Source organism: Mus caroli, unplaced genomic scaffold (genome assembly GCF_978045245.1).
Source record: "Mus caroli unplaced genomic scaffold, Mus_caroli_1 scaffold_9, whole genome shotgun sequence".
Classification (NCBI taxonomy): Eukaryota; Metazoa; Chordata; class Mammalia; order Rodentia; family Muridae; genus Mus; species Mus caroli.
In genome coordinates, this window is record NW_028227264.1 from 80686414 (window position 1) to 80712800 (window position 26387).

General features: G+C 39.9%; 1 protein-coding gene and 1 pseudogene across 2 annotated transcripts; one reads left to right on the forward strand and one right to left on the reverse strand.

The window, feature by feature from the left end:
• Window positions 1–6387: 6387 nt before the first annotated feature.
• On the reverse strand, window positions 6388–25585 carry LOC110303099 (uncharacterized). Of its 2 annotated transcripts, none has more exons than XM_021174036.3 (4): window positions 25462–25585; window positions 12000–12126; window positions 11733–11793; window positions 6388–10813 (listed from the first exon to the last, which is right to left on the reverse strand). In XM_021174036.3, the coding sequence occupies exons 1-4, from the start codon at window positions 25462–25464 to the stop codon at window positions 9265–9267; spliced, it is 1740 nt and encodes a 579-aa protein (XP_021029695.1). In that variant the 5' UTR covers window positions 25465–25585; the 3' UTR covers window positions 6388–9264. The 2 variants fall into 2 exon arrangements, with proteins under 2 accessions (XP_021029695.1, XP_021029696.1); XM_021174037.3 differs by having other exon boundaries at window positions 11647–11793.
• LOC110302717 (mitochondrial pyruvate carrier 2 pseudogene) lies at window positions 7317–7798 on the forward strand (annotated as a pseudogene).
• Window positions 25586–26387: the final 802 nt, after the last annotated feature.

Consider the following 26387-nt stretch of genomic DNA (forward strand, 5'->3'; position numbering starts at 1 on the left):
TATTATTTATTGAAATAGAGTTTCTCTATGTAGCCTAAGCTGACATGGATTTGTTTGTAGATTAGGTTGGGCTCAGACTCACAAGAAGCCTTACTGTCCCTGCTTTTATCTACTATCACTGAAATCAAAGTCCTGGAAATATTCATTCATCCATGTATCCTTAAAAACATTTATGCTAGCCTTCCAGTCTGGGCCAGTGTCCTGAGCAGACCTTGGGCTCAAACTCTGCAGCCAGTCCCACAACACCCAGAGGCAGCTCCACTCCCAGGTGCTCTAACACTCTGATGATCATAGTAGGATCATAGGAGGACACAACATCTGCCCCAACACCAGGAATAACTGGGACCAGCTGGACCTAGGCACCCAGGAACTCTGCCCAACCAGTGGCACAGGTTTCTTCCAGTCTGGGCCAGTGCCTGGAGCAGACCCTGGGCACTAACTCTGCAGCCAGTCCCACAACACCCAGAGGAAGCTCTATTCCAAGGCTCTCTAACATACCAGGATCATAGGAACCCAGGATCGCAGAAACATGGTCACACCAGGATCTCAGGGTCCAGGAGGCAGCTTGACTATGAGGATCTCTGACACACCCAGGATCTCAGGATCACAGGATCACAGAATCACAGGATCACAGAATCACAGGGTCAGAGACAGCAGAACTCTGAGGAGTTCTGACATAACCAGGATCACAGGAAAGACAGGCTCCAGTCAGATATAGCAAAGGCAGGTAGCACTACAGGTAATCAGATGGTGGGAGGCAAGCATAAGAACATAAGCAACAGAAATAAAAGTTACTTAGAATCATCAGAACCCAATGCTCCCACAATAGCAAGTCCTGGATACACCATCACAGCAGAAAAGCAAGATTCAGATCTAAAATCACTTCTCATGATGATGATAGAGGACTTTAAGAAGGACATAAACAACTCCCTTAAAGAAATACAGGAGAACACAGGTAAACAGCTAGAAGCCCTTAAAGAGGAAACACAAAGCCCCCTTAAAGAATTACAGGAAAAAACAAACAGGTGAAGAAAATGAACAAAACCATCCAGGATCTAAAAATAGAAATAGAAACAATAAAGAAATAAAAAAGGGAGACAATCCTAGAGTTAGAAAACTTAGGAAAGATATCAGGAGTCATAGATGCAAGCATCATCAACAGAATACAAGAGATAGATGAGAGAATCTCAGGTGCAGAAGATACCATAGGAAACATTGAGACAACAGTCAAAGAAAATGCAAAAAGCAAAAAGCTTCTAACCCAAAACATCCAGGAAATATAGGACACAATGAAAAAACCAAACCTGAGAATAATAGGTATAGAAGAGAGCAAAGATTCCCAAGTTAAAGGGCCAGTAAATATCTTCAACAAAACTATAGAAGAAAATTTCCCTAAACTAAAGAAAGAGATGCCCATGAACATATAAGAAGCCTACACAACTCCAAATAGACTGGACCAGAAAAGAAATTTCTCCTATCACATAATAATCAAAACACCAAATGCAGTAAACAAAGAAAGAATAATAAAAACAGTAAAGGAAAAAGGTCAAATAACATATAAAGGCAGACCTATCAGAATTACACCAGACTTCTCACCAGAGACTATGAAAGCCAAAGGATCCTGGGCAGATGTCATACAGACCTTAAGAGACCACAAATGCCAGCCCAGGCTACTATACCCAGCAAAACTCTCAATCACCATAAATGGAGAAAACAAGATATTTCATGACAAAATCAAATTTACACAATATCGTTCCATAAATCTAACCCAACAAAGGATAATAGATGGAAAACTCCAACACAAGGAGGGAAACTATACCCTAGAAAAAGCAAGAAATTAATCTTTCAATAAACCCAAAAGAAGATAGCCACACAAACATAATTCCACCTCTAACAACAAAAATAACGGGAAGGAACAATCACTTTTCCTTAATATCTCTTAACATTAATGGACTCAGTTCTCTAGTAAAAGCCATAGACTAACAGACTGGCTACATAAACGGGACCCAGCATTTTGCTGCATACAGGAAACACACCTCAGTGACAAAGTCAGACACTACCTCAGAGTAAAAGGTTGGAAAACAATTTTCTAAGCAAATGGTCCAAAGAAACAAGCTGGAGTAGCCATTCTAATATTGAATACAATCAACTTTCAACCAAAAGTTATCAAAAAGATAAGGAAGGGTACTTCATACTCATCAAAGGAAAAATCTACCAAGATGAACTCTCAATTCTGAACATCTATGTTCCAAATGCTGATAGCAGCAGGGGATTAAGAAAATAGCTTCATTACTTGGGCTCTTTTCTCTTTGGCTCAAGGGCCCTTTGCTGGCCAGGCAAGTGGCTGAGAATTTAACTCTTCATGAGCCAGAGAGAAAAGGAAAGAAAAAAAGAAAGAGAGAGAGAGAGAGAGAGAGAGAGAGAGAGAGAGAGAGAGAGAGAGAGAGAGAGAGAGAGAGAGAGAAGGAAAAGAAAGAAGGAGGGAAGGAAGGAAGAAAGAACAAATGAAAGAAAGAAAGAAAGAGAAAGTTAGATACACACAGACACGTGCATACTGGGTAAACCTGAAAAGGGACGCATTTAACAATTTGATTGCTTTCAGCTTTTTATAGCTTTTCAAACAAAAAGCTCTCTATGTAAGAAAAGGTAGAGGTATCATGAGGTATAGTGGATAAAATGTTACATAAAAAGGGACTTAAAGAAGGATGTCTCAGTGTTTCATTTTATAAGGCTATTGTAAGTTCAAAGTGACAGTTTCACATGGCCTTGCTTTATCTTAGTGCACACCTGTAGTGTTATCCTTGGACCTGACCTAGAATGAATGTTTTTTCTTGATCACAACTCTGTCCTGAGCCTATTTCTCGTCTCAGTGCAGTTTATGAAAGTTCATTGTATTCCTTATTATATAGCCTTTACTTATCCTATGAAGAGGGGTCACAACAAAAACCATCTCCTTAAACTTTCTTCCTATAGTTATCTGAAACAAACCAGGGATTTTATAAAGTCATTAATTCACCTAAACAACATTAATTCATGAAAGTTAATCTTCATATTGCTCTATAGGAAATTTACACAATAGGAGGTAATCACAGCAGACTACAGGTAGTGAGGACCTCCCAGGGTTGATTTACACCAAGACAAATAACTGAGGAGTATGGCAATGGCAAACATGAGAAAGCACCACATAGCAAGAAACAATCCTGGGATGAAGTCCCTGGGGCTGTGTCCTACCAGAGTGTACTCATTGCAGTGAAGCAAGACAATGGGTCATCTCCAGGGATCTTACTTGCCCACTGCAGCTCTTCCTCTATGGTCTCATCCAGAACCTGCACATTTTTAGTAGACCATCCTCTGACAAACTCACCAGCCAATCATTCAAACAGTCTTTTGATACCTTTTTGAAAAAACAAAAAGCAAACCTTCCTTAATAAACCTAGAATCTCCATTCAGAGGGCCTACATCAATACATTCAGCCTGAACCAGATTTATGTTTCTTTCACCATTACCTAACACACTTAAAATACATTCTCACAAATTAGCAAACTAAGTTCTTTAGTGGTATAGGGCAGATTCTCATAACCTACACACATTCTACTTCCCACCCATGACTCTGCTTTGCCTTAACTCTGGTTATATGTGAGAGGCAAATATTAGTCTGCCCTTAGGAACATCAATATTCTTTGGCCTGGCATTTTTTCCATAGAAAGTCAATGATATTTAGTAGACAATAAAGAATTAATCTCCTTAGTCAACTGTGAAAAGGGCAATATATCAAGGTGTTGGAATGAGGGTACTATTTCATGTTTTTCAGGTGGAAAAAAAACCCATGAGAATCTGAGGGCTCAAAGTCCTCAGCTTCAGTTGGGTCCTTCCACACATCCTCATTCCAAGTAACAGGATTCCACTTTTTCCCCCCAGTTAAAGCCCTTACTTTAACTGCTCACACCCTTAAGGACTTGGATTCTCATTGGAATTCAGCCGTCTTTATTGAGGTTCAATTTACACAACTAAAACTCACCATTTTAAATGATTTGACTCATCATTGACACTACCTTATGTAGCCATCACAGCTATCTATACTTTAAATACCATGGGAGTACATGAGAACTTATCTTTAAAAACAAACGTTTTCAAGTAGCAATGACACACTTCTATCACTGCACTAGATGCAGTAGGACCTGGGAAAACTAAATTGGTCAGTGAGGTGCACAAAGACTCATGCGATAGACAACCTTATGCAGGGTTCAGGCAGTTTATGCTCTACAGGTTAAGAAAGCTCATGAGTAAAGTTCTCATGAGTTCAAGATCTATGCCATCACAGGACATATCAGGCTTGAAAAACATGTTTTGTCTATGGAGCATATAAAGGAATCTTCAAACATTTAATTGAATAATATCAACAAGCAGTTATGAAAAATTATATGTAGCCAGACTTCTATTTGTCATGCCTGAGAGAAGCACAAAAACATTACAAGAACAATTCTGTTTTGAAGAAACTGAGATCAAAGTACCTTGTCTTGTTTTCTTGTGGTGCTCCCAAAAGCACTAATAATTCTCTGGTTTTGCATTTCTGCCTCACAGCTGGTGTGTGTCAGGTTCATAGGTTGCCAACATGCAAAAAAACAGTCTAAAATAGGGGTATAAACCTTTGTTTCTCCGGATGAGAAATGGAAGGGACTGGGACAGAGGCTGTGGGCCAAACTCTGGCCACTGTGAGGTGTTGAGAATGGGGTCCATAGCCTTCAATAAGCCTGGAGTGGGAAGAATCTGGCTTAGCTCAGAGTGAGTTCCAGGAGTGCAGAGGGGCCTTCTGTGGGAGACGTAGGCACAGCTCTTTATGATGAAGGCCTCTCCCCACAGAAGTCCTTTATGGAGACATTCCTTGCTTGTCCAAATTGCTTTATTCATGGAGGATAAGGATACATATGACTTTCTCAGGGTGAACCAGAGATTAAATACCTTTTACTCATTGACTAAATACTTGGGACCCTAGATAGAGGTATCTATTAACATGGACTCTAGGCTCTATGTTACATGACTGGTTGTCATGGTCCTCTTAGTGGGGTGTTATGATCTTGTGCTCCAGAACAGCAATCTAGTTGGGAGTTAGTCTGAACTCCTGCCATTCTCAATTATGAGTTTTAACTTTGCTACTATCTTACTAGCTCTTCTGTCTGATTGCATGGACCACTGCCCCACAGAATTCTCCTCACATGACTCAGTTCCCAAACTGTGTTCACTCCATTTTTTTCAGGTAGTCAACAGACTGGTGGCTAATGGGGATATGGGAATGGGAATTGTTAAAAAACTGTTATATGAGAATGCTAATTCTGCATACCAGACTGCCACCCATCCTTTTAGGAAAAAAATAGAGATATTGATCACATCTGCTTCTGTGTTGATATTGGCATTAATATTCACACGTATTCTCTCTGGTCACTGCCCTCCAATGCCAAAAGGTACCTTAATTATTGGCAGCCATCCAACAAGAAAAAAAATGAATAAAAATAATGGCAATGGATCTTTAAATATGGTCATTCTGGACATTTTAACTGACAATGTCTACAAAGCTCAGGTATTAATGGCTAAAATTTCCAGGTTTATACTCACTGTAAACAAGGAAATTGATAGGGGAAATGAGTGTAGATCCCTGAATGGTAGTGAAGAATGACCTTTTATTTATTTATTTATTTATATTTTTATTTCTTCATAAAAACTGGATGAAGGCCTCAGACTTATCTTCAGAAGTGAATGCCACCCCAACAACCACTCTTAGTGGCCATCACTCCCATGCACGAAAACTTTCCAGGAAAATTTTATACAGCTCCAGACGAGATCTCAGTCTCAACTCCAGATACATATTAACACAAGAAAGGGAGGTTCAGGCCATGCCTACTGGGATATTTGGGCCTTTTGCCACAAGGAGTGTCTGGGTTGATAACAGGCAAAAGTAATATGACCATACAGGGCTCACCTTCTTTTCCAGGAACTATAGAATGATATTATATTAGTGAGATTAAATCTATGGTTTCTGATCCTATTGGCAACCAAACTTTAGGAAAAGGACAATGTATTGCTCAACTGTTGTTGAGCAATGTTTATTTGGGAAAAGTCTGTTTAGGAATGTGGCACAGAATGTTTTTAGATCCTCAGATGTTTACTGGATGGAATTATTAAAGAGGGACCCACCAGGCCTCTATGGATAGCTGGTAAGAAATTTGAGTGATTGCTAGACATTGGTGCCAATATTTCACTTCTTTCCTATCAATCTTGGTGGCCTTCCCACTGGCCTATTCATGGCACCCAAGCAGATCTCTGATGAGTAGGAGTTTCCCATGGGCCTCAAAAAGTTCCAAAATTCTTAATTGGAAAACTGATGAGGGTTAATCAGGTTCCTTCCAGGCATATGTGCTGTGGCAGCTAGCAGTTAATTTTTGAGGAAATGTTCTTTAAAGCCTAGGTATGTTATCTGTTTGTGCCTAATACCCCTGCTGAACAGATGATGTTCTCACAAGGGTCAGCTGCTGGAAAGAGTCTGAGAAAAAGAGTTGCAAGAAATAACTGAAATTTGAAATCCCATTCTAAAAACAGACAAGATTTGGGGTATTTTTGCTAGGAGCTGCTGAAGATTATCATGGTAACCCATGTAACCTGGTTTTCTGAGGATCCCATCTGAGTATATAAGTGGCCCCGTAAAAAGTAAAAGATACTGGTCTGAAAATCTCAAATGATTTCCAAAAAAAAAAAAAAAAAAACCAAAAAACAGCTAGGGGATTTGACTTGAGTTAAACCTATGCTAAAAATTCCCACAGCACAACTGCAACCTTTATTTGATGTTAAGGGGAATTATAATCCGTCATCGTCTAAAGAATGCACTGAACCTGCATGTATAGTATTATAACAGGATGAAAATGCACTTAGGAATACTCAGGTTCAGCATATCTCATATCTCTATACTGTTCCTGCATTATTAGCTATACTTTCTCACAGTATGACTATGGAATTGCTTTGTGGTAACAGGGCAATAGAATGGATACATTTTTCTATTAGTTCAAAAAAGTTTTCACTCTATATTAGTCTGTGGTTTCTGGACCAATAATTCTGGGCAGGTTTCAGACAAAACAATTATTTGGTCAAGAACCAATAAAAAATTTTATTCTTCTCTGTCTCCCTGAGCTGCTTGCAGAAAGCAGGCCAGGGCAGGCTTTTGCTGAGCCTCTGCCCCGTAGCCTTTGCTGGACTCGGCCCCTAGGTGCTTCACCTCAGGCTGGCAGAGCCAGGGAAGGGAGCCCTAGGGCAGAGATGGACATCGTTGTCAGCCAGGAATATGGACACAGCAGTGCTCCCACCCAGCTCCTAGGCTGCCGAGATGGCAGCTGCTGGTGCCCGAGGCCTGTGGGCCACCTACCACCAACTCATGGATAAAGTGGACTTGTTGCTGCCAAAGAAATTGAGGCCGCTTTACCACCTGGCAGGCCCCAGAACAGTTTTTTCCTAGGCTCCGATAATGAAATGGGGATTGGTATGTGCTGGATTAGCTGACATGGTCAGACCTACAGAGAAACTCAGCGCAGCTCATTCCACTGTGCTGATGGCTACAGGGTTTATTTGGTCAAGATACTCACTTATAATTATACCAAAAAATTGGAGTTTGTTCACTGTTAATTTCTTTGTGGGGTCAGCAGGAGCCTCTCAGCTGTTTAGGATTTGGAGATATAATCAAGAACTCAAAGGGAATCCAGTAAGAGTTCCTGATCGCCTGAACATCCTAGCTGTAGACAGAAACATTGGAATCTAGTATATTTGATTACTGATAAGGTAACTATTCTGATAACACTGGAAAAGAAGGAAAACAAAATCTAACTGTAGATAATAGCTAGCACTTGACTTCACAAAAAAATAAAGCAAACTTTCAGTAACTGTCTGTCTTTACGTATGCCTCAAGGGACTGCTTGTGGATGGCACCAACATTGTTTTCTACCATTTGTCCATAATAAACCGTCCTTATGATAAAAACAGCTGTAAACTTTAGTGAATGTTTCCGAGGATGTAGCACTGGCTTTTTCCACATATCCCTTTCAAGTTGATAGTTTCCTTTCAGTGAACCTATTGATTTGCATAAAAACAGGTTAGTCTATTTCCTAGATGTTCCAGGCTTCAGCAGATACTTTCTGCACAAGTAGTATTTATAGATGCTACAAAAGTGGATAAGGGTACCCTGATTTCTAGAGAAACTTCACTGATTTTTACATACTCAGGTTCTTCAATGAAACAGAATTACACATGACTTACATTGCTTTACAATGTTATGCTCAATATCTGAACATATATTCTGGTTCAAAATATAAAGTCCGAGTGTTGCAATGTGTAGAAAAAACATGGATCATTTCATTGGACACCTCTATTCTTGATTCACTATACATATGCACCACTCCATCTAGATCACATAGGTTTTTAAAATGACCTATCTTTGAAGTAGAGAATGAGAGGATAATGTAAGATTTAAACAGGAACCCTAAGTGCTCTGAACGTAATACTTCTTGGAACTTTACAATGCATTAATTACAATGGGTAAATAATGTCTTATGCTCTCAATATTTTGGTTAATTTCTTTGCTTTGTTAATTTCATCTTTTTAAAATTTCTAAACTGTGTGTTTACACATGTACCATGGTGTACATATACTAGTTAGTGAACAACTTACAGGTGTCTATTCTCTAGTTTCTCTATGTGCAAAATAGAGACCACACCAATCTAGTTAAATTTGGCAACAAGTAACCTAAACTGGTGAGAGAACTCATTGGCTTTATTTCAATTTCAACAATATTTATGTTACAATCTGGTGTGTTGGTATGTATAAAACCCAAGTATATTATTCAGAGAAAAACTTCCATGAGTAATGTAGTTATTGAAGAGAATGAAGTCAGGTCAACAAGCTTAGCAACAACCACCTTCACTCCCTAAGATAATTCTCTGCTATTCATTTGTGATTCTGAGAAAATGTTAAGAACAAGTATATTTTCCTTAGTATAAACTTGTGTAATACAAAAAATAATGACAACATAAATAACATTTTCATTTACACAGATTTTACTATTTAAATTGTGATGAGACAATGGGTTCTGTTATTCTTAGATGACAACACGTTTGCAGTTTGAAAAGGAGACAGCATTTTAATGATGTAATAGTTGTACTGTTACTCAAAAACCAGTGAGAGAACTTAGTGGAGAGAGTGAATATGGTTTGAAATACTATATCTCATTTACTATCCTTCAGGGGAATTTTCTTCTTTGTCTGTATGCTTTCTTTCATGCTTTTGAAGGGTACCAAGATGTGCAAAGGATATACCACATTTCTTACATTCAAAGAGTTTCTCTCCAGTATGATTTTTTTCATGCATGTGAAGGCTACTGCGATATGAAAAGGTTTTACAACAATGCTTACATTGAAAGGGTTTCTCTCCAGTATGAATTCTTTCATGTATTTGAAGATAGCTGGAACAGGCAAAGGTTTTACCACACTGGTTACATTCGTAAGGCTTCTCTCCAGTATGACTTGTTTCATGTAGTCTAAGACTACTGCGATATGCAAAGGCTTTACCACATTGATTACATTCATAAGGCTTCTCTCCAGTATGAATCCTTTCATGCCTTTGAAGATGACTGTGATATGCAAAGGCTTTACCACATTGATTGCATTTATAGGGTTTCTCTCCAGTATGAATTCTTTCATGCATTTTAACATGGCTGTTACGTGCAAAGGTTTTACCACATTGACTGCATTTATATGGTTTCTCTCCAGTATGAATTCTTTCATGTATTTGCCGGGTACTGTGACATGTAAAGGCTTTACCACAATGATTACATTCATAGGGTTTCTCTCCAGTGTGCGTTCTTTCATGCTTGTGAAGACTATTGCTATATGCAAAGGCTTTCCCACATTGATGACACTTATAGGGTTGCTCACCAGTATGAATTCTCTCATGTATTTGAAGATTACCATTACATGCAAAGGCTTTACCACACTGACTGCATTCATAGGGTTTCTCACCAGTGTGAGTTCTTTGATGCTTGTGAAAATGACTTTTATATGCAAAAAATTTACCACACTGATTACATTCATAGGGTTTCTTTCTAGTATGAATTCTTTCATGTATTTGAAGGTAATTAGGACATGCAAAGGTTTTACCACATTGATGATATTCATACCTTGTGTCCCTAGTATTCATCCTACATATCTGATGATTACTGTGAAATGTAACGTCTTTATCTCCTTCATTATATTCATAGGATGTTATTTTGGAACTAGTTCTTTGGTGTAATTGTAAAGAGGCCTTATCACATTGAATATAATCATAGAGATACTCTTCATTGTAGGCTGTGTTCTGTATTTGAAGATACCTGTGATAGTTAAAACTTTTACTGCTTGGCTCACATCCATCATGCCCTTTTCCTATATGACTTATTTTACATCTTTGAAGAGAAAAAGAAGAACTGAGATCTTTACCACACTGATCGCAGTCATAACATTTTCCTATAGTGTGAGTCACACTACATATGCAAAGTAAACCAGGACGGACAGGAGATTTTCCATACTCCTTGTATTCATAAGGCTTTTCTCCAATGGGAGTATTTTGATGAATTCCCATTGAAGCTGGAAAACCATTTACTTGTAAACTTATATCACATTCACCATGTCTTCTCATAGTGGGGATGACTACATATCTTCTAATTGTTTTGGGAAAGAGAGAGGTGTACTGCTTCTTCCCATAGCCCTTTGCTTTACAGGTACTATATTGAGAAGAGTTGAAATACCTATTAAAAGAAGAATAACAAATAAAAGATTTTCATGTTGTATTCGTACAGTTTAATTAATGCTCTGTTCCTCATAGATGCATGGTATAGGGATTCAAGTTTCGACACCACAACAATCTTCTTAACTCTTATAAACTGCTGTCTACCTACACTGCACTAAGTCACTACAAGTATATGAGTAACACTAGCTTTCCTGATTCATTTGTAACAGGTCTTGGACATACACTAATACCCTAATCAATGTGTATGTCATTTATGATATTTCAATGGAATAAAATTAAGTAGATAGACACTTATACAAAAGGGTTCTTATGAGGCTATGATTAAAACTGTGACATCTTCTAAGGCTTTGGTTTCTTCTCTTGTTTCTTATTGGGCTACTAATTAGCTATGTGAGATTGAACTGTTTGGTATGTGTACTGGCTGGTTTTGTGTGTCAACTTGACACAAGCTGGGGTTATCACAGAGAAAGGAGATTCAGTTGGGGAAATGCCTCTATGAGATCCACCTGTAAGGCATTTTCTCAATTAGTGATCAAGGTGGGAAGGCCCCTTGTGGGTGGGACCATCTCTGGGCTGGTAGTCTTGGGTTCTATAAGAAAGCAGGATGAGCAAGCCAGTAAGTAACAGCCCTCCATGGCCTCTGCATCAGCTCCTGCTTCTTGACCTGCTTGAGTTCTAGTCCTGACTTCCTTTGGTGATGAACAGCAGTATGGAAGTGTAAGACAAACCCCTTCCTCCCCAACTTGCTTCTTGGTAGTGATGTTTTGTACAGGAATAGAAACCCTAAGACAGTGTGTAAGAATTTAAAACTCCTCACAAAACTGTGCTTACATTATTTTTTTCTTCATTAAAACTTCAGGGTACATTATAAATATCTTCAGAGGTACATTATGTATCAGCTTCCACATGAAAATTACCTTCCATGTCTTCTAGAACTTTGACAACATTCTTCACTATTGTGGTCTTCCCATTCATAGCCTAAAATATAGAACCAGAAAATGTATGAGATACTTTTGGAAATTATGTAAAATTTAAATTATTGTCTTCACTGAACCTTGTAACAATGCTTAATTTATTCACCACATTCTTAATTTTTTTCACAATCAAAATTACAGAAGAGCACTCACTTCTAAGAAAGGTTTGTTTCCCTAAGTTATGAAGTGAAGGAAATTCCATGTCATTACCTATACAAGTAAGGTTCCAGTAGGTTTCCAGCATGACATCTTTGTAGAGACTCTTCTGAGAAGGATTCAGTAAAGCCCACTCTTCCTGAGAGAAGTTCACATGTACATCCATAAAAGTCACTGCATCCTAAAGCATATCACATATATGTATATATAGAGAGCATAAATGCAAATATATGCAATATATTTATACACATACACAAAAACACATAATATAAATGGCGATTCTGGAGAAAGGTATGCCTGCACCAGGGAGCCCACAGCCTCCTGTCTCCCAGGAGGTCTGCCCTAACCAGGAGCAAAGGTGAACTGCACAGAGTCCAGTGTGTATGAGTTCTATCCTGCTCTGCCTGAGTCCCATTGCCCTTCTGGTCTGCACCTCCACCTGCACCCACGGCAGACTGCCATGCCTGGTCCCACCTCCCACCTGACAGCTTGCCTGTTTTCCAGGAAGTCTGCCCTAACAAGGGACACAGGAGGATGTCTCTAATCAGGGACACAGGAGGCCTGCTCTAACCAGAGACAGTACTGCCTGCCTCCCAGGAGGCATGCTCTAATCTGAGACCCCCAGACCAGTTAACACTAGCGATAACCAGATGGTGAAAGGTAAGCACAATAACAAAAGCAACAGAAGACAATGACATGTGGCACCATCAGAACCCAGTTCTCCTACCATGGCAAGCCCTGGAAACCCTAACACAGCTGAGGAGCAAGATTCTGACCTAAAATTCCATCTCATGAAGATGATAGAGGCCTTTAAGGAGGATATAAATAACTAGGAAAACAGCCCATCTGTCTCCCAGGAGGTTTGTCATAATGTCATAACCAGGAACACAAATTGACATGCCTGCTTGCAGACCCCAAAGCTAGCCTATCTTCCAGAAGGTCTGATCTAACTAGGGACACAAGGACACAGGAATACAGTAGGCCTGCTCTAATCAGGTCACACAGCTCTACCTGCCTCCAAGGAGGCCTGCTGCAGTCTGAGAAACCCAAACCAGTTAAAACCAGAGATAAACAGATGGCAAAAGGCAAGCACAAGAACATAAGTAAAGGTATGAATGAAAGGTCTTTCCATAAGGAATGGTAAACAGTCCTACCTAGGGACAGTATTTTGTACAGCAGCCATTAGAGATAATTTGTAAACAGTTTCCTCAGTCTATAGTTTACCATTATATGGGTGATACCCTGCCTGCTGATTCAGATGCAAATACCGTAGAAAAAAAGTATTTGATTCAGAGAATTTTGCCTTCTTGGGAATTACAAATTGCTCCTGAAGAAATATAAAGTAGAGATTCTATTAACTGTCTAGGATATAAGGTAGGTCTACAGAAAATTTGACCACAGAAGGAATAAATCAGGAGATAACACTTCGTGATTTTAAAAAATTGTTGAGAAATAGTAAATGGCTAAGACTCAGAATTGGATTAACAATTCAAGAGCTAAGTAATTTATTTCAAACCTTACAAAGTGATTATGACTTGGATAGTCCAAGAAAACTATCAGGTGAAACTGAAACATAGTTGGCTGTGGTAGAAAAGAAATCACAGGATGCCCATGTATGCTCTTTAGATCCAAAGCTGAGTTGTATTTTAGTTCTTTTGCCTTCTATTTATTCTCCTATAGGAATTTTTATGCAGAGAGAAGATAATATCTTAGAATGGGTATTTTTACCACACCAGCAGAGTAAAAAAAATTAAAGACCTATGTAGAAACGGTTTCTGAATTGATTCTGATAGGAAAAATGAGAGTTTACTGATTTGCAGGAATAGACCCAGCATAAATTGCAATACACTTTTTACTAATGCTGAAAAGGACTCATTACAGTCAGAAAATGAACGCTGGCAAGGAGCCTGCAATACTCTTGTGGGGGAGAGATTAACAACAAGAGACTTCAGTTTACAAAAGGAACTAATTGGATTATTATAACCATGTGTTTTTCCACCCTCATCCCTGCACCCAATATAACAACTCTAAAACATTATTATTTCATATGCCTAGGCCAAATTTTCTGACTAGCTCATAACTTAATATCACATCTATTCTATTCCATTCTTTTTTTTTTTTTTTTTTTTTGGTTTTTCAAGACAGGGTTTCTCTGTATAGCCCTGGCTGACCTGGAACTCACTTTGTAGACCAGGCTGGCCTCGAACTCAGAAATCCACCTGCTTCTGCCTCCCAAGTGCTGGGATTAAAGGCATGCGCCACCACGCCTGGTTTTTTCCATTTATTCTATTCTATATATGCCATATGTCCAGTTACCTTTCCTAAGTTTCATGCATCCGACTTCCTCAGAGTCCAAGGCAAATCTCTTTCTGATTATCTTCCACAATTCCAATCTCTCTCTGCCAGTTGTCTCGCCTTCTACTTTCTGCCTCAGCTAATAAAGCCATCAGGTGTTTACTGACCAGGTGATGCTTCCACACAGCACGCAAGAGATTCTCTTTACATTTCTCTCTTTTTAGTCCAATAAAAGGCTCTTTTCCTAACATCAATAAATTATATACAATAAAAACAATTATAAAACCTATCAGGTAAGATTTACATTCACAATGTCCAGTCCATCTGTATTTGGCAGCCTTGGAGAAAGTATGTTACCATTTATCCTATCTTGGTGAGTTCAAAGTTCTGCACCTAACCATTTTCTATCATAACCTGCATTACCAACCTAAAAACATCTTCAGAGACCTTAAAATACTTTCTTAAATCCTATAAAACTTCAGTTTGTATGTGAGACTACAACTATCTAGTCTTCAACCCCATCAGAGACCTGAGAAGGAATACATACTACCTAAGTATGGAGGAATTGTAGGCAAGCAGCTTCCAAAACCATAGAAATAACAGAGCTAGGTAGCTGACTAGACAGTTCCTCAAAATTTCTCTATAATGTTGGAACATCCATCTTTACCCTTCTGGATCAGTATATTTTTGTGATGCAGAACTTATGAAAAACTGCTTACCTTGTCTTTACAAAGCTGGGCAAAAGAAAAAAAAAAGAGTCTTATATTGGATTAAAAGGAGATGTTGGGGTGATCTTTTTGTGCACTGTGTATGGCTGTATAGTGTTTTGTAAGCCCTTCACCCAACACCTTCTGGTTTGGTTTAATAAAGAGCTGAATGGGTAACAGCTGAGCAGGAGAGGATAGGCAGAACTTCCAGCAGAGATAGAAACTCAGGGAAAGAATCAAGATTGGGAAGACTCACCAGTGAGAGTTGGAGGAGTTGGACATATGAAACTGAGGCAAGAAAATGAGCCATGTAGCAGAACATAGATTAACATAAATGGGTTAATTTAATTTATAAGACCTAGTTGGAAACAAGAGTAAGCTAAGGCCCAACGTTTTGATAAAAAATAAAAGGTCTCTTTGTCATTGTTTGGAAGCTGACAGTTCAAAGAATGTCCATATGGTTATAAAGCTGGAGCTTTCTTCCAGGATGCTACATTGAGGCATGGTTTCTGTTCAAAGCAGGAAAGAGAGACTGGGATGAGGGTGCGGGTAAACACAGTCCTGATATATCCTAATATCCACAGTGATATGTCCTAATATCCACAGTGATATGTCCTAATATCCATAGTACCTGCATATTCTCCTCCATATTTCATTTCCCTTAGTGTAACTGAGTGATCATCTACAAAGAGCACACTAAGGCCTGTACAGGAGATAGTAGCTTGTCCAAGGCCATACCACCCATAGAAAGCCAAAATCCTAATTCACCAAAAGTCAAATGCAGCAAATATGTATTCATTCATGTATTCTTGAGTCTATCCTTTGCCATATAGCCAAGCTCTCTGTTCAAGCTCTTACTCCCCATTGCCCAGCCTGCTAAGTATTGAGATTTTAGGCCTAAGTAACAATGCCAGGACAAGAAATGTTAAACTAGTATCTACCAGAAACCAGTCTTTGAATAGACTGCTTATGAGTCTATGAGACAGAATATGCTGCTACTGTTTGGATAGTTAGTAAAGAAACAGATGGGAACAGGAGGGTAGTGATGATGTGTCTATCTTAGGGTTTCTATGGCCATAATAAACACACGAACAAAAGCAACTTGAGTATCTGTTTCTTGGGCTTACACTTCCACAGCATAGTTCATCATTAAAGGAAGTCAGGAAAGTAACTCAAGCAGGGTAAGCATCTAGAGGCAGGAGCTGATATATAGGTGATGGAGGGTGTGACTTGCTCAGCCTTCTTTCTTACACAATGCAGGACCACCAATCCAGGAATAGCTCCACCCCTGATGGGTTGGGCCCTCCCCACCAATCACTAATTAAGAAAATACCATACAGACTTGCCTGCAACCTGATCTTATGAAGTCATTTTCTGAATTGAGACTTCCTTCTTTCAGATGACTGTAGTTTGTGTCAAATTCACATAAAAATAACACTCAAAGAAAATGTAAAAAGCAAAAAGCTCCTCACCCAAAACATCCAGGAAATCCAGGACACAATGAGAAGATGAAACCTAAGCATAATAGGTATAGAAGAGATTGAAGATTCCCAATTGAAAAGGACGAGCAAATATCTTCAACAAAACTATAGAAGAAAACTTCCCTAACCTAAAGAGATGCCCATGAACATACAAGAAGTCTACAGAACTCCAAATAGATTGGACCAGAAAAGAAATTTCTGCTGTCACATAATAATCATAAAAAAAGAATATTAAAAGCAGTAAGGTAAAAAGGTCAAGTAAAGGCAAACCTACCAGAATTACACCAGACTTTTCACTAGAGACTATGAAAGCTAGAAGATCGTGGGCAGATGTCATATAGACCCTAAGAGAACATAAATGCCAGCCCAGGCTACTATACTCAGCCAAACTCTTAAATTACTATAGATGGAGAACCGAAGATATTCCATGACAAAACCAAATTTACACAATATCTCTCCATAAATCCAGCCCTACAAGGGATAACAGATGGAAAACTCCAATACAAGAAGGGAAACTATACACTAGAAAAAGCAAGAAAGTAATCTTTCAACAAACCCAAAAGAAGATAGCCACATGAACAGAATTCCACCTCAAACAACAAAATATAACAGGGACAATCACTATTCGTTAATATCTCTTAACATCTTTTAAATCAACGGATTCAGTTCCCCAATAAAAAGACATAAACTAACAGACTGGACATGTAATTAGGATGCAACATTTTGCTGCATATAGGAAATACACCTCAGTGACAAAACAGACACTACCTCAGAGTAAAGGGCTAGAAAACAATTTTCCAAGCAAATGGTCCCAAGAAACAACTGGAGCAGTCATTCTAATATTGAATAAAATTGACTTTCAATCAAAAGTTATCAAAAAAGATAAGGAAGGACCAATCATACTCATCAAAGGAAGAATCTACCAATAAGAACTCTCAATTCTGAACATCTAATGCTCCAAATGCAAGGGCACCCACATTCATAAAAGAAACATTACTAAAGCTCAGCACACATCACACCCCACACAATAATAGTGGGAGACTTCAACAGCCTGCTCTCATCAATGGACAGATCATGGAGACAGAAACTAAACAGAGACACAGTGACACCAACAGAAGTTATGGACCAAATGGATTTAACAGATATCTATAGAACATTTTATCCTAAAACAAAAGGATATACCTTCTTCTCAGCATGTCATGGTTACCTTTTCCAAAACTGACCATATAATCAGTCACAATACAAGCCACAAGAGATACAAGAAGATTGAAATGATCCAATGCATCCTATCAGCTCACCACAGACTAAGGCTGGTCTTGAATAACAACAAAAACAACAGAAAGTCCAAACACACATGGAAGCTGAACAATGCCCTACTCAATACTTGGTCAAGGAAGAAATATAGAAATTAAAGACTTTTTAGAATTTAATGAAAAGGAAGGCAGACCATACTCAAACTTATAGGACACAATGAAAGCAGTACTAGGAGGAAAAGACTTAGCTCTGAGTGCCTCATAAAGAAACTAGAGAGAGCTTACACTAGCAGCTTGAAAACTCACCTGAAAGCTCTAGAACAAAAAGAAGTAAATACACCCAAGAGGAGTAGAGGGTAGGAAATAATCAAACCCAGGGCTGAAATCAACCAAGTGCAAACAAGAAGAACTATACAAAGAATCAACAAAACCAGGAGCTGCTTCTTTGAGAAAATCAACAAGATAAACCCTTAGCCAGACTAACCAGAGGGCACAGAGACAGTATCCAAATTAACAAAATCAGAAATAAAAAGGTAGACATAACAACAGAAACTGAGGAAATTAAAAAAATCATCAGATCCTTCTATAAAAGCCTATACTCAACAAAACTGGAAAACCTGGATGAAATGGACAATCTTCTAGACAGATACCAAATACCAAAGTTAAACCAGGATCAGATAAACCATCTAAACAGTTCCATATCATCTAAAGAAATAAAAACAGTCATCATTAAAAGTCTCCTAACCAGTTAAAAGAGCCTAGGACCAGATGGTTTTAGTGAAGAATTCTATCAGACCTTCAAAGAAGACCTAATTCCAAGACTCCTCAAACTATTCCACAAAATAGAAACAGAAGGAACACTATCCAGTTTTGTTCTACGAAGCCACAGTTATGCTGATACCAAAAACCACAAAAAGACCCAACAAAGAAAGAGAACTTCAGACCAATTTCCTTTATGAATATTGATGCAGAAGTACTCAACAAAATTCTCACAAACTGAATCCAAGAACATATCAAAACAATCCTTCACCATGATCAAGTAGGCTTCATCCCAGAGATGCAGGAATGGTTCAATATACAGAAATCCATCAACTTAATCCACTATATAAACAAACTCAAAGACAAAAACCACATGATCATCTCGTTAGATGCTGAGAAAGCATTTGACAAAATCCAACACCCATTCATGATAAAAGTCTTGGAAAGATCAGGAATTCAAGGCCCATACCTAAACATAGTAAAAGGAATATACAGCAAACCAGTAGCCAACATCAAACTAAATGGAGAGAAGCTGGAAGCAATCCCACTAAAATCAGGGATTAGACAAGGCTGCCCACTCTCTCCCTACCTATTCAATTTAATACTTGAAGTCCTAGCCAGAACAGTTAGACAACAAAAGGAGGTCAAATGGATACAAATTGGAAAGGAAAAAGTCAAACTATCACTATTTGCAGATGATACGATAGTATACTTAAGTGACCCCAAAAATTCTACCAGAGAATTACTAAACCTGATAAACAACTTCAGCAAAGTGGCTGGATATAAAATTAACTGAAACAAATCATTAGCCTTCCTTTATACAAATGATAAACAGGCTGAGAAAGAAATTTGGGACGTGACACTTTTCACAATTGTCACAAATAATATAAAATAACTTGGTGTGACTCTAACCAAACAAGTGAAAGATCTGTGTGATAAGAACTTCAAGTCTCTGAAGAAAGAAATCAAGGAAGATCTCCCATGCTCATGGATTGACAGGATTAATATAGAAAATGGCCATCTTGCTAAAAACAATCTACAGATTCAGTGCAATCCCAATCAGAATTCCAACTCAATTCTTCATAGTTTTAGAGAGCAATTCTCAAATTAATTTGGAATAACAACAAACCCAGGATAGTGAATATTATTCTCAAGAATAAAAGAACATCTGGGGGAATCACAATCCCTGATCTCAAGCTATACTACAGAGCAATAGTGATAAAACTGCATGGTATTGGTACGGAGATAGACAGGTAAATCAGTGGAATAGAATTGAAGACTCAGAAATGAAACCATACACCTATGGTCACTTGACCTTTGACAAAGAAGCTGAAATCTTCTAGTGGAAAAACAAAACTAAACAAAACAGCCCAGCATTTTCAACAAATGGTGCTGCTTCAACTGGTGGTCAGTATGTAGAAGAATGTAAATTGATTCAATCTTATCTCCTTGTCAAAGCTCAAGTTCAAATGGATCAAGGGCTTCCATATAAAACCAGATACACTGAAACTAATAGAAGAGAAAGTGGGGAAGAGTCTCGAATACATGGGGACAGGGCAAAAGTTCCTGAACAGAACACCAATGGCTTATGCTCTAAGATCAACAATTAACAAATGGGATCAACAAAAAGGCAAAGGATACTACAAACAGGACAAAACTGCAGTAAAAATATTTTCCTAATCCTATATCCAATAGAGGGCTAATATCCAATATATACAAAGAACTCAAGAACTTAGACTCCAGAGAACCAAATAATCCTATCAAAAACTGGGGAACAGAGCTAAGCAGAGAATTTTCAACTGAGGAAACTCGAATGGCAGAGAAGCACCTAAATAAATATGCATCATCCTTAGTCATCGGGGAAATGCAAATCAAAATGACCCTGAGATTCCACCTTATACCAGTCAGAATGACTAGGATCAAAAACTCAGGTGACAGCAGATACTGGTGAGGATTTTGAGAAAGAAGAACACTCCTCCATTGCTGTTGGGATTGCAAGCTGGTTCAACCACTCTGGAAATCAGTTTTGTAGTTCCTCAGAAAATTAGACATAGTACTGAGGACCCAGCTACACCACTCCTGGGTTTTATACCCAGAAGATGCTCCAACATGTAATAAGGACACAGGCTCCACTACGTTCATAGCAGCCATATTTATAATAGCCAGAAGCTGGAAAGAATCCAGATGTCCCTCAACAGAGGAATAGATACAGAAAATGTGGTACATTTACACAATGGAGTACTACTCAGCTATTAAAAACAATGATTTCATGAAATTCACAGGCAAATGAATGGAACTTGAAAATTTCATCCTGAGTGAGGTAACTCAATAACAAAAGAACACACACAGTATACCCTTACTGATAGGTGGATATTAGCCCAAAAGTTCAGAATACCTAAGATACAATTCAAACCATATTGAAGCCCAAGAAGGAAGATCAAAGTGTGCATGCTTCAGTGCTTCTCAGAAGGGGGAACAAAATACTCACAGGAGGAAATATGGAGACAGTATGGAGCAGAGATTGAAGGAAAGGTCATCCAGAGCCTGCCCCACCTGGGGATCCATCCCATATACAGTCACCAAAATGGGATGCTATTGTGGATGGCAGGAAGTGCTTGCTGATGGGTGCCTGATATAGCTGTCTGCTTAGAGGCTCTGACAGAACCTGACAAATAGAGGTGGATGCTTGCATCAACCATTGGACGGAGCATGGGGTCCCTGATGGAGGAGTTGGAGAAGGGACTGAAGGAGCTGAGGGGGGTTGCAGCCCCATCGGGGGAACAACAGTGTCAACAGGCCAGACCCCCTGGAGCTCCCAGAGACTGGACCACCAACCAAAGACTACACATGGAGGGACCCACGGCTCTGGCTGCATATGTGGCAGAGGATGGCCTTGTTGGACATTGGTGGGAAAAGTAGCCCTTGGCCCTGAGGGTGTTCGATGCCCCAGTGTAGGGGAAGGAAGGCAGGAGTGGGTGGGTAGGGGAGTACCCTTATAGAAGCAGGGGGAAGGGGAATGGGATGGGATGGGAGTTTCCAAAGCAGAGACCTAGAAAGAGGGAAATATTTGAAATGTAAATAAAGAAAATATTCAATTAAAAAAACCAATGACTCCAGGAAATTTGCAGGCAAATGGATGGATCTAGAAAATATCATCCTGAGTGAGGTAACTCATTCTCAAAAGAACATACATGGAATATACTCACTGATAAGAGGATATTAGGCAAAAAGCGTGGAATACCCACAATATAACATGGAGCACATGAAACTCAAGAGGAAGGAAGACCAAAGAGTGAATAATCAAGGGAAATAGAAGGTGAGAGGGACTTGGGAGGAAGAGTGGAGGGTTAAGGGAAAAAGAGGGGCAGAATCAGGTATGGGAGGAAATGGAGGAGATGTACAAAGGGTCAGAAAATTGAACAGAGATGTGTAGAAATGGGGGATGGGGAACTGCGGGGTAGGGGTAGCAACCACAAAGTCCCAGATGCCAGGAAAGCAAGAGCCTCCCAGGACCCCACAGGGATGACATTTGCTGAAATACCCCACAAAGGGGAGGAAGAACCTGTCAAGACCATATTCAGAGGTTAGGCATCCCCCCCCCCCCGAAACCTTTCCGGTTGAGGGATGGGGCCACCCACCCATCTCCAAAATTTTAACCCAGAATTGCTCCTGTCTAAAGAAAGTACAGGGACAAAGAGTGGAACAAAGACTGAAGGAAAAGCCATCCAGAGACTGCCCCACCTGGGGATCGATCCCACATGCAGATGTCAAACCCAGACACTATTGCTGGTGTCAAGAAGTGTTTGCTGACAGGAGCCTGATACAGCTGTCACCTGAGAGGCTCTGCCAGGTCCTGACCAATACAGATGCGGATGCCAGGCTGAGCACAGGGACCCCAATGGAGGAGTTGGGGGAAAGACTGATTTATCTGGCATCAATAGGAGGGGAGGCTTTTGGTCCTGTGAAGGCTTGATGACCCAGTGTAGAGGAATGCTAGCATGGTGAGGCAGGAGTTGGTGGGTGGGTGAGTACCCTCATAGATGCAAGGTAAGGCAGGGTGGGATGGGGGTTTGTGGAGAGGAAACTGAAAGGGGGTAACATTTGAAATGTAAACAAATAATATTTCAAATTTTTAAAAATATCTAAAGCTTTAGACATATATAGCAAACTTCATTGTGCATACAGACCTGAGTTTCTGGCCAAGTGAAAAGAATAAACAGGACATTAAAAAAAATAAAGAAACAACAGCAAATAAATTCTCATTAGAATCAACCAAAAAATGTCTATGGCTCCCTCCTTTGCTTTTCTTTGGCCAGCTTCACCCCATATGGGGGAAGGTATACTGCACTGTGCTCTTTCACAGGCTCAGAGACTACATTTGGCAGAATTCTCCAACCATTCCTTTTTCAAGTGACTAAGTGCAGCCTTGAGAGAACCAGCCAACCTTCAAGTCCACCACCAGTATGCCCTTGTTCTAGTCTAATGATACTGTCTGGGTCAAGTGAGTATCCGAAGGGACAGTTCACCTAGCCTGGAAGAACCTTAAAAGGTGTTCTCCACTCTGTGGAAGTGAAGGTGGCTGGCATTACACCATGGATCCACTATAGCCAGATCAAAAAGTAAATGCCATAAATACTGCCAAATGTCTATATCTGGACTATGGACCAATTCAAATGAATGTTTCATTGGTTTTCCAGGTCCTTCCACTCCTTTCCTCTCTACCTCCAACCTGAGTCTTACATGGTATGACTAAAGGGTCATGGTACAACCCCCACTGGACTCAGGCCTGGGTCTGGAAACTAAGAAAAACATATACAGGGGAGATATTAGCTAAGGTAACTACAAACCAGGAACCCATATTCATGTTGACCTTTGCTCACTGATGTCCAGTTTAAATGTCAGGTTGTATTACAGAAAGGAAACATGGGGTTTACCTATGCAGATAGAAATACAGACTTTACAGTTCTACACATGCCCTGCAGCTGAGCCCCCTGGTTGCCAGAAAGAAGAAAGTTTCCACTACAGAAATAATGTTTGTAAAACTGTGGATTCCAGAAAAATTCCCTTAAAAGGATTCTGGCCTTGGGCAAACAGGAAAAACCCAGAGAATCAGGCTCTATTCCACAGGGAGGGACTCTGGGGATGGAGTTAAACATTCCCAGGCAGGATTCAGCCAAACTTGCTGCTTTCCTTAGACACATGCCTCTCTGTCCTACATATGCATAGGAGCATACTAGACTTTCAGCCCATCGACTAACAAAGCTCACAGTAACAACCCATATTATTAGTGTTCTGCTTTGTAAGTTAATTCATCTGGATATCCAGCAGCATTGCTGAGCCTTCTAAACTACTTTGTGGGCATATACTAATGGCTTGACTAAATATCTCTTTTGATCCTTTACAAACTAAGTACACAGGTTGATCAAGAGCTAATGCCATTAAAATTTTTCCATTAAAACAACAGTTAGAGTCCCTTACAGAAATGATCCTACAAAATTGAAAAGACTTCGACTTACTTCTGACAGAAAAGAAATTATGTCTGGCTTTGGGGAAAAAAAAACCTATTGTTTCTATGCTATTTAACCAGAACTAATTTAAGAATTACCGCCATGGTTAGGGATAAAATTGATACTAGTCTCCATTTTCTTGGTCCCCTGGCTAACTACTCTGCTTTTGGCACTGACTGAGCCTTTAATTTTCATTCTGATTGGATTAACAGTGGGGTCCTACATCTTAAACTAAAATAGGATGAAGTCATGACTTGACACATTCACTAAGACCAGTGGGGAATGTAACAAGGGCCCTGACTCTATGATGACAGTACCATTCAAGCTGTAACGTCAGCACATAGACAGTACCATCTGCCAATAAAAAACCACAAAGGCCTAGTCCATCCAAGTCCAAAGTTATGGGATAGTCTCTACATGTACTACCTTACTCATGTTGTCAACATGGTTTTTGTGCTTAAAAGCTCCTCATGAAAAAGGCTCAGGGGTATACTGGGATGGACTTGCCTTAGCAGGGAGCTGAGCTAAACCTTGACTGAAAGTAATTATGTGGTTTCCTGCCATCTTGGCTCTTATATCACTATCATATAGATTTTAAGCTATGGATCCATAGACCCAATGAAAAGTCTAACAAGTTAAGCTATCAACAACAGAAAGCAGAAGAGAAACAAGTATTCAGTATTCATGAATGAAAATTGGTCAACAAAAGATTGAATATATACAGTATACACAGTGACATTCTCTGACTTCAATTGTCAAATACAACTGCAATAAGGGCTATATTGTAGCTAAGCAGTGGTGGCCCACACCTTTAATCCCAGCCCTTGGGAAGGAGAGGCACATTTGTACTTCTGTGAGTTCCAGGCCAGCCTAGTCTACACAGAGAAATCCTGCTTCAAAACAAAACAAAACAAAACACAAACAAAACCCCTATACACAAGCAACCAACCAAACCAAGCAAACAATCTAATAAAAAACAACGTCCTGGGGAAGAATAAAAAGATCGACAAAATATGAGAAGGAAAAAACCCACACCATTAAAATTGTGTCAATTTTGACAACTTAGGCAGGGAAACACAGTGAGTCTGGCCTTACTAACACACAAGACTGGACCACCGTGGCATCTATAGGCGAATGTGTTAACGACAGACTTTACACTGCGCAGTTAAGTGAAAGGGATGCTACACCCACATGTCGCGTGCCGGGTGCAGAACTTTAGAGGACACAGAGAAACTAGAGCTCTGCCTGTCAGAAAATCTGCCTTTCCTGGAGACGGTAAAAGCAAGTGAGGCGCTCACTGCATGGTGACGTCAGCATCAGGGATGTTTTTCCACAAGGGCTCCGGGCTCCCCATAGTCGGAGCAGGGGGGTAACTCAAGGAGGTCATTCAGGTAGGTGCAGGGAACTCAAGTGAACAAACAGAGAAACACCTGACGCTGACTCCCGCAGCCCCTGGCCGAACACCCCAGGGCCCCCGCGGATCCATCCCGCATTTGGACAGCGATCCAGCTCACCATGGCGCAGGCTGCAAAACTCGCACAACTCTCCTCCCAGCTCCCGGCAACAGATCACATCAAAGCACACGGAATCCCTGCAGACTTCCACAGAGCCTCAGCCAAGACTGAGTATTCCGCAGTATGGCGGACCGGAAGTGCTCTCCCTATTTTAACTGCCCGGTCCATCTGGAGTCCCTGATTGGCTAGTGAGGCTTGAGTGACAGGAACAGCTCCCACAGTGACAGATTGCACTGATGTTTCCAGCCTTGGCTTCCACCTCAGGCACAGAACTGCCCCAGACCTGAGGAGTTTGACACTGCAGTAGAACTTGGGCCTGAACTGCAAAGTTGTCCCTACATTTTTCCTACACTCAGTAGACACTCTTCCTTCGAGTAGGCAGAGGGTCTCTAGCTTGCAATGATCATTAAACAATGTACAGGGGGGTGAAACCCACTGCTTCACAGGTATATGGGCGCCCAGCCCATCCAAGTCGAACTTAAACTACCTAATTGATATTCACCATCCAGGCATTAGCAATTACATTAAGGTTGCTCACATCTCTCTCCACTGCACATTTGTAGCCAAAAAGATTAAAGTTCCCAGCCTTTTGTGGTGACACTGGCCTATCATGTCAGCATTTGGGAGGTGAAAGCAGGATATAAAAACATTTACGTCTGGTCTACAGAGTGAGTTTCAGAACAGTCAGGAAAAACCAAAACAAGCAAACAAATAAAATGCAAGAAACTTGATTTATGACACCAAATGCAAACAATTAGGCTTCCCAAACAGGAGGTGACCAGGGTCAGGATGATAGACAGATATAGACCGTTTGAGATCAGTATATCTTGCATAACACAATGGCTCATGTTAACCGAGTCTATTAAGATGTACTGCTCTGACAGATTATTTGTACATCATCTCCAAGGCATCTCTTTTGCATTAAA

What these genes read in the sequence shown, in the direction of transcription:
- LOC110303099 (XM_021174036.3), bottom strand. An exon ending in CTGGAACCTTACTTGTATAG is followed by an intron (nt 11,794 to 11,999) that starts GTAATGACATGG and finishes TCTATATTTTAG; the next exon opens with GCTATGAATGGGAAGACCAC. An exon ending in AGTTCTAGAAGACATGGAAG is followed by an intron (nt 10,814 to 11,732) that starts GTAATTTTCATG and finishes TTCTTTTAATAG; the next exon opens with GTATTTCAACTCTTCTCAAT.